The 14,857-nt window shown below is 40.2% G+C and overlaps 1 protein-coding gene across 3 annotated transcripts in view; it reads left to right on the top strand.

Annotated features, from left to right (window-relative positions):
• myt1b (myelin transcription factor 1b) overlaps positions 1–14,652 on the top strand; it is a 43,209-nt gene extending 28,557 nt beyond the window's left edge. The window contains exons 10-23 of one of the 3 annotated variants that reach the window (XM_042410386.1): positions 381–497; positions 2,146–2,360; positions 2,730–2,917; positions 5,182–5,439; positions 6,096–6,232; positions 7,727–7,789; positions 8,239–8,307; positions 8,758–8,820; positions 9,147–9,227; positions 9,849–10,070; positions 10,879–10,970; positions 11,300–11,403; positions 12,303–12,446; positions 12,655–14,652. In XM_042410386.1, the coding sequence (XP_042266320.1) occupies positions 381–497; positions 2,146–2,360; positions 2,730–2,917; positions 5,182–5,439; positions 6,096–6,232; positions 7,727–7,789; positions 8,239–8,307; positions 8,758–8,820; positions 9,147–9,227; positions 9,849–10,070; positions 10,879–10,970; positions 11,300–11,403; positions 12,303–12,446; positions 12,655–12,795 (1,894 nt within the window). In that variant the 3' untranslated portion in view covers positions 12,796–14,652. Of the gene's footprint in view, positions 1–380; positions 498–2,145; positions 2,361–2,729; positions 2,918–5,181; positions 5,440–6,095; positions 6,233–7,726; positions 7,790–8,238; positions 8,308–8,757; positions 8,821–9,146; positions 9,228–9,848; positions 10,071–10,878; positions 10,971–11,299; positions 11,404–12,302; positions 12,447–12,651 lie in introns of all 3 variants that reach the window. The other 2 variants (XM_042410385.1, XM_042410387.1) reach the window with 2 other exon arrangements.
• Positions 14,653–14,857: the final 205 nt, after the last annotated feature.

The following is a 14,857-nucleotide window of genomic DNA, read 5'->3' as shown; positions in this document are numbered from 1 at the left end:
AATGCACCGTGCTAACCACGCTAGCAGCTAGCACTATGATCAGCTACACTCTCTCATCCAAATATGGATACTTCTGGCACCAAAAATCAAACATGGTGACGGCCAAATCCAAGATGGCGATTGTCAAATCGCTACACTTGAGGCTTCAAAACGGCAGTTCGCAAACCAATGGCAGACGTCACAGTCATTACGTCCATATTTTTTACAGTCTATGATTGCTGCAGACAGGGCGTGTTTTCCTTTGTGTTTTTGCAAGCTCATATATTCATGTATGCAGTACAATGAATGTATCAGTCCACATCAGGGCGATGCAGATTTACATGGTCAGCAACACGCTCTCCTTGAATATTTATCTTTCTTCTCCTCCTCCAACCTTTCAGTCTCTCTGGATGCCCCATTGCTGCTGCAGAGAAGCTGTCCAAGACCCACGATAAGCAGCATCTCTCTCAGCCAGGCAGCGAGCACCTCAAAGGAAGTTCCAACGACAGGGTGTTAAGGTGGGTGACCAAAAAATTATAAAATCATATACTTACATATACCAAAAAACAAAAAAATACCTTTTGTGCCTCATTTTAATAATGCAACTAATAACATTATTAATTGATGCATTCAGTTATATCGTTGACTCATCCGATGGCTCCATACATAAGATAGTGAAGAACTAAGGTAGACTAGACTATGAGCTGTTATAACATGCAAAAAGACACAATGTGAGGAATAAATGGAATGCGTGACTGTGGATTCACAGAGGAAACTCACCTTTGTTATTTCAATACATTTTCAAAACAAACTAGCATGCTGATAGTGAACCTCACTGCATAAAAAGTCCAAACCCCACACAGTTGAGTCCTTCTCAAGGTTAGCTACTTTACCTCTGAGCCACATGGAAACCGCAGAGACAGTCCTGACCTTGGTTACTGGGCCCCTCACCATAGGTGGAGCTGGCCTGTGAACGGCTGAATATAACAAGAAAGTGAAGCATCCAGTCTGGCGGTCTAATCATTACTGTCACCTCAAACACTGAGATCTCTTTATCTCCATTCATATCCCCAACTGGCCAGGCATCATGATCATGGCCAAAAGAATGATAATTAACATGAACCAGACATTGGTATTATGCTAAGTTCACGCTCATCCTCATTGGTATTTTAATTAATAATGCAGCCAATAAGCTAATTATGCAAGTTATAGGGGCATTGCAGGGGGATAGGAAAAATAATTGCTTTCCTTGAGGAAAACCTCATCAGTGGTTGGACAAAGCATTGAGGATTAAACGTAATAAGGCTTGCCTTGCTTCTCAGATTGTTATTAAAATGAGCCTGGTTGTCAGTTATGTGAATTTCTCATTTAATCCATGTCATCTAATGGAATCCATGTTGTCTGAATAAAAAAGGAAAAAAAACCCTGTGATAAATGGTAGAAAGTTTTTACTGTCATGAAAACCCTCCTTTAGATGACCTCTGTTTTTATCATTGTGCCATTCCGACAGCAGTGAGACTACAGGCCAGGTCATGTAGCTTATTAATGAGTGTATACTTGGAGACCAGAGATTGTGATATGGGATGCAGAGGAGGAGAAAGAGGTCTGGACCAACGGATTGGATTTAAAAAAAAAAAAAAAGATGAGGACCCACCCCTACCCTCCCTACCTCCCTCCCTCTTTCACCACTCCCTCTTCTTTCTTTTCCACTTCTTTCTCCTCCCCTCCTCTTTCTCTCTTCCCTCACCCTTCCGCCTCTCCCTGGTCTATCAGTGGATTTATGCCAACAGGTCTGACAAAAGCCCAGGCTCTCCAGGAAAATGAGAGGGCTTAAAGCTCATAAATTCCATGCTGTACAACATGCAAATGTGCCCTCTGCTGATAAGAGAGCTTTTAATCCTGCTGCACTCCTGCTAAATACACCCTATCTTTACTCTCTCTGTCACTCTACCTTCCTCTCTTTCTCTCACTCTTTTTCCCCTTCTTTGTTTTTGTGATGACTGTGTGACTCTTTATTGCATCAATCCTTTTTTTTATTTCCATCTCTCTAGGTTTATTCTATTTTATTGTACTTTACTTGCTTTTTTTGCGTCTTAAATCCCCCTCCTGCCTGAATTTCAGCAGCCCCACCCTGACGTCTTCTCCCTCTCCCTCTCCTCCTTACAGGCCCATGTGCTTTGTGAAGCAGCTGGAGGTGCCCCAGTATGGCAGCTACAGGCCCAACATGGCACCCACCACGCCTCGTGCCAACCTGGCCAAGGAGCTGGAGAAGTACTCCAAGGTGTCATTTGATTATGCAAGCTTTGATGCTCAAGTATTTGGGAAGCACATGCTTGCTCCAAAGATGCCCACCAGCGAAACCTCACCCAAAGCCTTCAAAAGTAAGAGAGAGAATGCATTTTCTTCTTTTGAGTGGTCCTGGTTGAGATGTTAAGTGTAGGTTAATGCTGGCCATTCAGTTTCATATCATGCATATTTTTGCATATGTTTTACATTTTGTCTCAACATATTCTACTGTTGGTATTTTGTTAAAGGAATGGTCTGATACTTTGAATATGCCTAAATATGCCTGAGAAGGTTATGTTAAGCTAAGCTAAGCAGATGTAAGCTTCAGCTAGGCTATCTGCCCTCCCTTTGTTATTTTTGCTTTTTAGTCTCTTTCTTTCATCAGTTTTAATTACTTTACCACACTGTTGTATCCTACTTGTATTATCATCTGATCTAAAATTGAATTTTTTTTCCTCCTGCAGCTAAGCCCTCATTCCCCAAGTCATTGTCGCCTAGCCTGAGTCTCCACGGTTATGGGAAGAGCAGCTCCTTGGCCTATGACTATTCCCATGATGCCGAGGCCGCCCACATGGCTGCCACAGCCATCCTCAACTTGTCCACACGCTGCTGGGAGAAACCTGAGAACCTCAGCACCAAACCCCAAAACAAGGTAAACAGACCTCAGTTATCCGTATATACAGTTTCTCAGGTTAATAATTTATGGGTGATGATAATTATTGTAAAGTGTTACCCTGTTCTTCTCTCCTCAGCACTCAAAGAAAGAGATTATTAGCTCATTATAGTGCAGATTGAAACACTGCAGACCACAGCTGGTCAGATGAGAGGAGATAGTGGGTGTGCCTCTCCTCTCCTCTCCTCTCCTCTCTGTTGCTCATTTTTTCCCCTTTCCATCAACTCTGCTTGAATATATCATCAGGAGGTATTAGCTTACAGCAACAGGATGGTGTTGAGACACAGTTGCATCACCTCTCCCATCCTCTTTCATCCTTTCATCCCCCCATCCCACACACTTTTCATGTTGTTATTGAATTTGGCTGACTGCCAGTTCCCTGGATTACTTTTCCACCAGGTAGCCTTTTTTCATTATCTGCTGGGAGGATCTCCCACTCTCTCTCTCCACCCCTGCCACTCTTTCTTTCATTTTCTTTTCATATCTCTTTTTCCTCTCTTTTATTGTCCTCTCTTCCTCCCATGCAAGTTTTACCGTTTCTCTCTCTGTTTCTGTCTCCCCTCAGTCTATACTTCACTGTCTCTCACTCGCTCCCTCTTTTCCCTTCCTATGCACAGGAGGTGAAATTGGAACACCACTTTCCCCCATATTGTGATTCTTAAAAGCCTTTTTGCCTCACAGAGGAGAGAAAGTGACTGCTTCATCATTTTTCGATTTCCTGACATGGTTTTAGGAAGATAAAAGATTAATGTCTCCGGCAGCACAGCAGCACAAGGTGTAGTTCAGCGAGGCACTGATCCAAGAGCAGGACTTAGCTGCATGATATTATGGCGCACATCAACTGGGGACTGATCTGGAATCAGAATCGGAGCCAGTTGAAATCCAATATTGAAACATTGGAACACTGAGCTCATCAGCCATGAACATTTCTGGGAACTGTTCCCGTTTTCTCTCCTCTTCTCCTAAACCTTTGATTTTTCTGGCCCTTGACCAGCCCATATGAGCGCCATTTTAGATGAATGCTGGAAAACATGGCTCATCTCACCCCTCTGTTTCTGTTCACCTGCCAGCACTATAACAGAGCACGGAGAGATGAACAGCAGTGTTGGTGCTGTTGACAAGGTGTGACTGCAGTACATTAGATATCATCACTAACATGCTTAAGCGATGAAGGTGGTGTTCTGAACTCAAACACGTAGTAAAGTGTATCACACTGTTGTATGGCTAGGCCCATGTAAATGCTTGTTCAGTATGAGCTAGAGTGCTATTCTACAAGCAGGTGAAGGTGGATGGGTGAAATTGGGAGGAAATGGATTGTTTCACCACATGAAAGTTTAGTTTAATCTGAATCTGAATCTGAATCTGAATCTGAATCTGAATCTCCCTGAGTATGACTGTGGGTTATATGATGTTATGATTCGGGAAAATGTAGATATGTTAATGTATGTGTAGTGTTGCAACTGAATCTGCTCAAGAGGGTAATTAAAATAATCATAGTCATCATCCTACAGGACTGCCTCTCATATACACTGAAGTGCACCAGGGGAGACTGCATTAGTAATTTATATTTGAGAATACTTAATTAGATGTATTAGTTAACTATGTATCTGTATTCATTTTTTCCCAGTTGCCAACTATGTATTGAGCCCAAAAGTGCTCAGTGTTAAATAAGTTAATAGTATAAAATAAGTGTGTGAAATATATAAATGAACCAATAAATTGTTAAATAATTATACTAAATACTTTTTAATACTAAATTAATACAAATTATTAAAACCCAGCTCATTAATATGAAATGTTATTTTATAATTTTTATTTTAATTTCATAATGTGGAGTTGCTACCTTTGATACTACAAATGAAAAACCTTTTTAAAAATGTTCAAATCATTCGAACCAGCCAACCAACTGCTGCTATAAATAAACACAATGCACATACTTCTGCTTTTATTTGAAATAAAAAACAAACTCCTGTTATGAACATTTTCATAATGAGTTTTATTAATAATATATTTTCATTAAATGATTTTGCTATGCATTGGTTCATTTACATATTTCACATTACTTATTGATATGATTATTTATTTCATAATGTCTTTTTTTATTTATTTAATATTTGGGGCTTCATGAGGATTTTTGTGAAGTTGTAGAAGACATTAAACAACGTTTACAAGTTAAGATTATTGGTTGTATGAAAAGCTGATGATGCAGCCGCAGTTCTAAATATTTCATGTGTTTTCTCCAGGAAATGGACATTGAGGTGGATGAGAATGGCACTCTGGACCTGAGTATGAAGAAGCCCATCAAACGAGAGGGCAGTCTGTCTGGCACCAGCCCTGGGGTTCGGTCCCCAGACCCTTCTTCTTCTTCCTCTTCTTCACTCCATCATGGTGGAAGCAGTGGAATGACATCACCAAACCTGAACAGCTACAAGCAGGAGGAATGGGAGGGACCTCTGGATTACACCAAACCCAACCGCCAAAGGGAGGAGGAAATGGACGAGGTCGGTACAATGAGACTGAACAACAGTACAAGTTATAAAAATACAATATTTCCTGTGATATTAGTCACAGAGGAAGTATTGCAACATAAATAACAACAGACAAAATCCCCCCTAAGCTTTTTGAACAAAAAACTCATAATTGTTTACATCACTTTCGCTAATGCCCTTGCCTTATTTCCTGTCGCCTTTTCCTCTTTCTATTATTAATTTATTTCACTGAAATGCGGGAGTTACTGTACCGTTAAAACATTGCACTGTGTAACAGAGGTGGTGTGTCAGGTGCATTGCACCATCCTGTCTTTGGCATATGCAAATTTTACTCCTTTGAACTTTTTCAAAAGAAATATAAAGGGTCTTGAGTGTTAATTTTTTATGAGCACATTCTGCATTTGGAAACATCACTTGTCTACAGAAGAATAAAAATGGCTCATGAGAGTGTGTGCACAGTGGTTTGCAAAGTGTCTTTTCTTGTGTACAAATATTCAAACTATTGAGGGAGAGGTATCCCTTTAAAAACTGTCTAAAAAAGTCAACACAGTTCACACAACAGCACATTAGTGTGATTCAAATAACAAAAATATCACAGGGGAGTTACTGGTGCATTAATGCCCAGAACACATTTGTTCTCATTTTAATTCGGCTTCTGCATTTTTCAGATGGAGCACACTGGTCAGTCATTTGTCTCATCCGACCCAGAGGACTGTCTTGAGGACAGGAAGTACCCGGGAGAGGTCACGACTCCAAGCTTCAAGGTCAAGTTCCAGCCCAAGGACAGCAAAAAAGAGCTGCTCTCGTAAGTAGCAAGGCTAAGGGGTGAATTCACAAAGAATGGATTGCGCATCATTTGCAACCGCTATCTGCCCTGTTCAAGGTCCGATTCATAAAAGACTTTTGCGCTAATGATATGATGGTGCAAACACACGCACAAAGTTTCGCAGCTGAGTGCAATTTGCCCCTGTTTTGCGTCTGATTGAGGGAGTGAAGCAGTTTCCAGTGTTTTAGGCTTTTCTCCACATTTCAGCACACAGATTGGTCGATAACCACAGAGAGCACAATACTTTCAGAACACAACTTTCATTTATTTTGCTTCTTTTACTTCTCTAGTATTTCACATCTATAATGTAATCTACTGAAATGTCAAATGTCAAAATACAGCTGTTAATGTGACTCAGGTTTGAAACATGTTAGATTGATGTCTGAATCTTACAATAACGTTGTTCAGGTGTCACTCAATGTATCAGGGATTTCGAAACAACATCATTACTGATGTTTTGTTGTTACCCACAGCTGGCTGTGTGTCACAGCTGGCTGCAGCATCATGCAGCAGCTGAAAAGATAAGTACATCTCCAAACTGAGAAAGAGGCGCAGTGCATTTACGCATGCGGCATAGCAGCAGTAACTTCATTAACACAGGATTGGTCAGGATTTGATGGTAGGCTAATTAATGTTCTGTTTTCTCAATAAGGCTCATTTGCATAGAAAGCGGCCAATTTTGCACCAAAAGTATGCATAATATGTAATTTACATACATACAAATAGCAAATGAGCACTAAGACACTATTTGCTTGGCAGCACTGTTTTGCATTCCACCCTTTGCGGGTGCTTTGTGAATTACAATTTACTTTTGTCTCATTTGCGCAGGTTTAGCAGCCACAAAGGCTGTGCAGTACTTTTGTGGATTTGCTCCTAAGTGTTTACAGCCATGCTAGCCACTCTGTGAGGCTCTGTGAGGCTCTGTGAGGCTTCAAGCTAAAAGCTAACATCACCACTAACATGCTCACAGGGATGATGCTAACATGGTGATGTTTAGCAGATATAATGTTTACAATGTACACCATCTTATTTTAATGTGTTGCATGCTACCATTTGTTAACTAGCACCAAACACAAAGTCCAGCCGAGGCTCATGGGAATGTCATTAGTTTTGCAGGTATTTGGTCATAAAACAAAGTATTCTGAAAATTAATATCTTGACCTGATGATGGCAGTACATGAAAAGTTAAGGATCACCAAAGTTGATGCAAATCATTCTATCTTCCTTCATGTCTGTACAAAATTTTAATGCAATCCATCCAATAGTTGTTGAGATATTTTAGTCTGGACCAAAGTATTGGACAGAAAAAACAGACCATCCATACCCTGCTAGCATGGCTGATAACATCAATTAATAAACAGGGATGGAAAATTCTCATATTTAATCAGAGGTGTTTAGGCCCTCTGTAATTAACTCTGCATCTCTGTCTGTCTTTTCTCCTCTATGTACCCCTCTCTTCCTTTTCCTCTCCAGGTGCCCTACACCTGGCTGTGATGGCAGTGGCCACATCACTGGAAACTATGCATCCCATCGCAGGTACGCACCACTGCAGACTTATTTGGATGATACACTATGCTGGTGCTCTATATGAACTCTTGTGTGAAATGTTGACTCTATTGAGAGTTTCTGCTTCCCACTCTGCACCTGAGTCCAAAGTGGGTGCACCACAACTAATTCAAATATTGTATTTGATCCTGACATGCCAGAGGCAATAATGTACTGTGAGCCCAGAAAGCAAAGACGGTCATTGACTTTGATATGCATCAGTAATTTACTTCTTGCCGTCTGTCCTCTTCTTCCTAAATGACCTTGGTATACCTCGCATTCTTGATTTCCCTTCACTCATGTCTTTCTCCCCTCTCCTTTAACTCGCTTCCTCGCCTCTTTTTCATCTTTCTCTTCTTCTGCCTGTCCTTCGCTCCTTCACTCTCTCTCTCTCTCTCTCTCTCTCTCCTTTCTCTTATTGTCTTCTCCTCACCCTTCAGTCTGTCTGGGTGTCCTCTTGCTGATAAGAGCCTTCGGTCCCTCATGGCGGCCCACACCCCTGAACTCAAGTATGTCTGCTCTACACCTTCACTGTCTTTTCACTGCCACTTCGATGCACTGCTACTGACACTGTCCAATGCCACAATGCTTTATTCTGCTGATGTTCACTTATCTTTTGTTGCTGGCTGCTGCATCTGCTGCATTTGACTTGGGCTATACTTACTTGCACTATAACTGTAGTTCTGTAGTATATAAAGTGCTTTTCTAGAAAATAAGATTTTCATGGCTCACTATAGACAGATACAAGAAGTGTTGAAATGGCAATGAGCCTTAAAAAGATTTAAAAGAAACATTACACTCAAGGGTGAACACAGAGATGAGCAGAATTAATAAGCAGACCATTTCTCTCATTTGCATGATGCCATTTTCTTTAAGACACTCCACTGTGAGACATCTGCAGTGCTATCTTTCCTGCTAACCTTGTATTAAATGTTAAACATTGCTGTGTCTTTTCCCAGATGTCCCACTCCAGGATGTGACGGCTCAGGTCATATCACAGGAAACTACGCCTCGCACAGAAGGTAATAAAGTAAAAACACAAATGCACACACAAAAACATGCACAGACATGAACACACACACACACACACTCACACACACAGTCAGTCAGAGAGGCCTAGTGACAGTTCATGGTAGAATTAGACAGGGACCACATACTCACACATTTTCACAACTTTCCATAATCCTGTTTTCGGCCATGTTAGGCGTTTGAGATGATTTGGTTTGTAATTTGGTTGAACAACCTCTGTGAAAATATTCTTCCTTATAATGTTTTCCCTTTATCAAGCAATCACTTCACCAGACCTTTTTCAACCCTATGTTATCAATTCCATACTTTCTGTTTTCAGTCTCTCTGGGTGCCCGCGTGCCAAGAAAAGTGGAATTAAAACTCCTACCAAGGACAACCAGGAGGACTCCGAGCTTTTAAAGTTCGTACTGCTCAGAAAGCCATAATGTCTGCTTTTAGCGAGACTGACGGTAAAAAAAAAAAGAGAGAGAAGGAGAGAGAGAGAAAATCTCTGTGAATCATATGCAGAGGTAGTGACCTGCCCCCGTAATGGAATCAAACAATCAGGCCTTTATTCATGGGAAAAGACGCTTGACTGCAGATACTGATTCTGAATGTAGTTCATGGTAGAATATTGTAGAGTAGATTGTCAATACATAAGAAATACATGGGCTTCATATTGCATTTGCACACAAAACAGTAAATTCAACAGCATGTTGATAACAGCATGTGCTAAACCTTAATAGCTCTTCTATCCAGTAATATTATTCATTGCATAAATAATCTGTCAGTTACAGACCTAAGAAAATGAATTTGGCCCAGTAGAGAAAGTGTATAACTTCAATCTTCAGTAGACTATTCTCAACTTTCTCTACAGTTTATATTTTTGGATTCTCCATGTCTAACCTTTGTGCCTTCTCACTCTCTTCTCTTCATTTTTTTTCACCTCTGCCTGGCTTCAACTCTTCTTCTTCTCCCTCTCCTACTGCACAACTCTCTTCTCTTTTTTTCTTGTTTCCCTCCTTTCCTCTGCTCCCTGTAGATGCCCGGTGCCAGGCTGCGACAGCCTGGGCCACATCAGTGGGAAGTACGCCACGCACCGTAGCGCCTACGGATGTCCGCTGGCAGCCCGCAGACAGAAGGAGGGTCTCCTGAATGGCACGCCCTTCAACTGGAAAGCCTTCAAGACAGAGGGGCCTACCTGCCCCACACCAGGATGTGACGGCTCCGGACACGCCAATGGAAGCTTCCTCACACACCGCAGGTAGGTTTTTTTTAAAGGGATAGTCAATTTATGTTCAGTTATGCGATCCTTAGGTGTGTTATCCAGTGTCCTAAACTATAAGAACTGCTTATTCGCCTGTTTGTGGGTCACAAAGTGAGAAGGATAGTATTGTGAGTTAGCTGGGAAAGAACCTAATGCAAATTTAGTCCTGTGCATTAAGTTTTTTTTTGTATTAAACATATTCATTTAAAGAAATAGTTCAACATTTCGGAAAGTATACGCTTATTCACTTTCTTAGTCCATCACAGCAAATACTTTGCACTTTTATTTTTGTCAATGCTACATTGTCTTCACATACTAAATCTGTAATGAGCAGGGACTGTTTTGAAACACTCTGTGCCAGTGTGTTTAGGAACACTATGACACTGAAACTTTTCAAATTGAAACTTTTCTCATTTAAATCTTGGCAAGCAAATATTACCAAAAATGCCAAACTATTTCTTTAAGTTACAAGAAAACAACATTCACATTGATACTTTCCTAAATTTGACATATTTCTGGTGAAAAAAATCTTTTCAACATACCATGTTGTCACTTGTGTCATTTTGACAGTTTTTTTTATATGAGGAAAGGGTTAGCAGGTATGGGGTTGTTAAAATCCACGTTGTACTGTCATTTTTCCATGTTTTATGTCTCTGTGACATTACCAGCTAGCTGTATTAATAGTTGGTCCACTGCAAGTTACAGTGTCCTATATTTGTTTACATAATGTCAAATTTGATATTTCAGTGTAACACTGTATGACAGAATAGTCCCCCCCTCCCATGTGCTTCACTTGTTTGTGCAGTCTCTCAGGATGCCCCAGAGCCTTGTATGCCAAGAAGAAGGCCAAGTTCCCCACGGAGGACTACTTGAGCACCAAGTTCAGAGCCAGTGATGGTAAGACCTGGGGGGAAAAAAATCAATCAATAAATGTGTATGTGGGCCTATGTGTGTACATGATATACCTTTTGCTCATAGAGCACTTATCTAAACAGAAACAAACAAACAAAAATGATGATGTCAAAAATAGAACCATTGTGAACTTACATGTCACCAGTACATACAGGATAAGTCCAGGTAAATGGAGGTGTAATGATTCACTCAAAACAACATCATTTAAACAAAACCACTATACTGTGAATACCAAAATATGAAAGAACTAAACACAAATGCCGACCACATACACAGCTGCTATTCTCTTCTAATGTATCTGGTTTCCCCTTTAGTTCTGGACAATGACGAGGACATCAAGCAGCTCAACAAAGAGATTGATGACCTCAACGAATCCAACAATGAAATGGAGGCTGACATGGTCAACCTGCAGACTCAGGTGTGTGTTTCTATTTTTGTTTTATTAATGTGTGGTGGCTTCTTACAGGGCAGAAATGATGATATGTGTATCACTGAATTTATTCATCTAAGTGTGTTTCCAGGTGAGATGAGGCCTCAACTGATGTCACTTGAGTCAGTGTCAGTTGGGGCTGAAGACTTCAAGTTTGAAAAGGAAAAAAATCTGTGGGTGTGGAGTTAGAAAGAAGTCAGGTTACCAGACCTCTGTAGCCCGCTCCTCATCCCTGCTGGGGGCTACATTAGCACTTACTACCATAACAAATCTGTACAGTTGAGTGAAACAAGTCGAGTAAGACCAGTAATTTCCTGAAACAGTTGGTCATTGTAGTTTTTAGCAAACATTACTCAAACAGGTGGAAATAGAACATTTGTTGGGGACTATTTTCAGCAATGGACTGACAAGGATTTGGTTCTCCACAGAGTAGTGTGTGTGGGATTAATTTAAAATAAACTACAGTGACTGTGGTTATGGTAATGAAAGAACATGTCACCCAGTGCAACAGTGTGGCTCATTAATGTGTGGAGCTCTACAGCACCGAGGAATAAGATATATCAACACAATACACACATTACTTTTAAGTAGGATCAGTTCATCATTGGTTTGGTCTTTTTATGGGATTTGTTGACATGAAGAATAATATAGAAAATCACCAGACTCATTTAAATGAGTCTCTTCATATTTCAATTTCCAGTTGCAGATAAAAGACATGCTTCAACCTAACACCTTAAGTGTAGAAATGTATCTGCTCTGCAGTAGAACTGTGTGATATCCCTGTATTTCTACTTCTACTGTATTACTTGGGCAGTAAAGATAAACAAACACATGTTCTTTTGGTCCTGGTGGTGTTGAGCTAACTCTGGCTGCTGTTTATGTTGCAGATATCATCCATGGAGAAGAACCTGAAGACTATTGAGCATGAGAACAAAATGATCGAGGAGCAGAACGAGGCTCTGTTCATGGAGCTGTCCGGTCTCAGTCACGCCCTGATCCGCAGCCTGGCTAACATTCGACTGCCACACATGGTGAGTTGTTGTCCACACACACACACACACACACACACACACACACACACACACACACACACACACACACAGGGACCCACTCACACGCCTTCAACATGTGAGAGAAACTTTGTATTTGTTTCAAGGTGAATCTGGTGTGTTGACAAGCGCAGTTATTCATTTACCTGCTCTTCTCAGTTGAGATTGGTTGTTGTTTGCACCACAGCAGGAGCCAATCACAGAGCAGAACTTTGACAGCTACGTGAGCACCCTGACCGATATGTACACCAACAAGGACTGCTTCCAGAGCCCTGAGAACAAGGCTCTGCTTGAGAGCATCAACAAAGCTGTGAAGGGCATCAAAGTCTGAGGCTTGACACGCACACGGAAGAGTGAAGCTGTCCTGAAGCGCAGGAGCGTGACAGAGTCTGAGAAATGAAGGAGAGATGTTGAAATACTCTACAATATATTGAAATATGATTCAAAAACAAAAAGGGAATTCAGGTTATTTTAATAAATGGCAACTTAAGAAAATCAACCCAGGGAGCACACTGTTAGAAGAAAAAGTGACGCGGACCAAAATCCACACCATGCTGCTGCTGGGATTGGAGCGGAAATAGGAGGAGGAAACAAATCTGTCAGTCAGAATGGATGGAAAAGAAGAATAATGTTACTATAAACTGTATCTGGGGGGTTTCAATATGCTGTATGTTTACCTGTTGTCTCTTTTGTGTCCTGAACTGTCTTTGGAGAGGGTTTCACTGTTCCCTGGCTGATCAGATTCTGAGCTTAAAACATGGAGGATCACTTACAGGAGAGCACGGTGACACTAAGAGGACACAAGACGAGTTGAACGTAAAGTATCTCAGTGCTGTCCTGTAGCATTCACAGTGTGTGGCGAGTGTGTGTGTGTGTGTGTGTGTGTGTGTGAGTGTGTGAGTGTGTGTGTGTGTGTGTGTATGTTCGTCAACTCTAAAGGCTCTCTGATCAATGACCACACACGCACACCCCAGCAATATGTGGCAAGGCACTAAATTGAATGTGTGTTTGCTTTGTGGTATTACTGAGGTGTCAACAACGCAATGTTGACTCGGTTTAGCAGAAAAGAAATTCTCCAAGCAAGGTCGTGAGACCGATCCAGGAATAGTGTAGGTTGTTTATTTTTCATGGGACAACTGATACTATGTTTTGAAAAGCAGCATATAAAACCTTTTTTTTTCTGTTTTTTTATTTGAAAAACTGAAATGATAATAGTGATAGTGTGCACACATTTCAAATTCAGTTAGTCATATCTATAGTATTTATCAAAATAGGAATTGCACTTCATTTCAATGAATAGTTTTGTGGTACAGTAATTATTATTATATATGAATTATTTAAATTAGCAAACTTTTAAATTGTAACTTATTGCCATTTATGTTATTGAGGTTTATTTATTTGAATCAATCTATTTATTAACTTTGTTTTGTAACACAAAAAGAATGCATCTTTACTGATTATCATGGTCGAAGCGATTTGCAGATGTCTTACGTCAATATTTTAAGAATCTCTATAGATAACTGACAAGGCATATTTTGTTTTGAGTACTTTTTAAAACAGTGCAGATGTTTTATAACTGACAAAAGCATTTTTTGATAATTTTACAAAAAAAGTAATTTTTGTGGGGTTGTTCTTGTTTTTCCTCCCTATTGTTTGTGTTCTTTCTGTTACTGGTACATTCAGAAACCCACTTCTGAAAAAAAAGGAAATATGTATTTATTATTTATTTAATATGAAAGAAATTGATTGACATGGCTGTATATTTATTTTATTATTTATGTGCGTGATGTGACGGTTGAGTCTGAGTAGTCTTAAAGATCCACTGCTGATATTTAAATAAAGAAACAAAATCGATACAAAAACTGTTTGATTACTTAGGCTTATACCTAGACATACCAGCAGCTGATTGTAAAGACATAAAAATAATCCAACAAAAGCAATCACTGTTCTGTTGGTATCTGGTGTCTGTGTTTTTTGAGCCATCTTGTGTTTGCTTTTGTCAGGTGAAAGAAAACCAAGGAAATTGAAAAAAAAAAAAATACAGTTCAAAAATGTTACCTCTTCTAAGCGCTTTGTAGCGGCCACACTGGCTCACCCAAAACCTCTGTAATGTACTATAGATGCTTAAGTGATGCTTTTTGATTATTTTTTATTTTCATCTGTACAATGGTACATATATAGAGCTGTATTCCAGCTGTGTTTTTAGGCTGGATGAATGACTCTAAAACACACACACACACACACACACACACACACACACACACACACACACACACACACACACACACACACACACACACAATGACATATCCAACCCTCGAAGACACTGTAGGATGGCCTCCTTTGACAAACTTCTATCAGATAAACATACACACCCTTGTAGCCTTACTCTA

Source organism: Thunnus maccoyii, chromosome 4, assembly GCF_910596095.1.
Source record: "Thunnus maccoyii chromosome 4, fThuMac1.1, whole genome shotgun sequence".
Classification (NCBI taxonomy): Eukaryota; Metazoa; Chordata; class Actinopteri; order Scombriformes; family Scombridae; genus Thunnus; species Thunnus maccoyii.
This window is presented reverse-complemented; position numbering and strand designations above follow the sequence as displayed.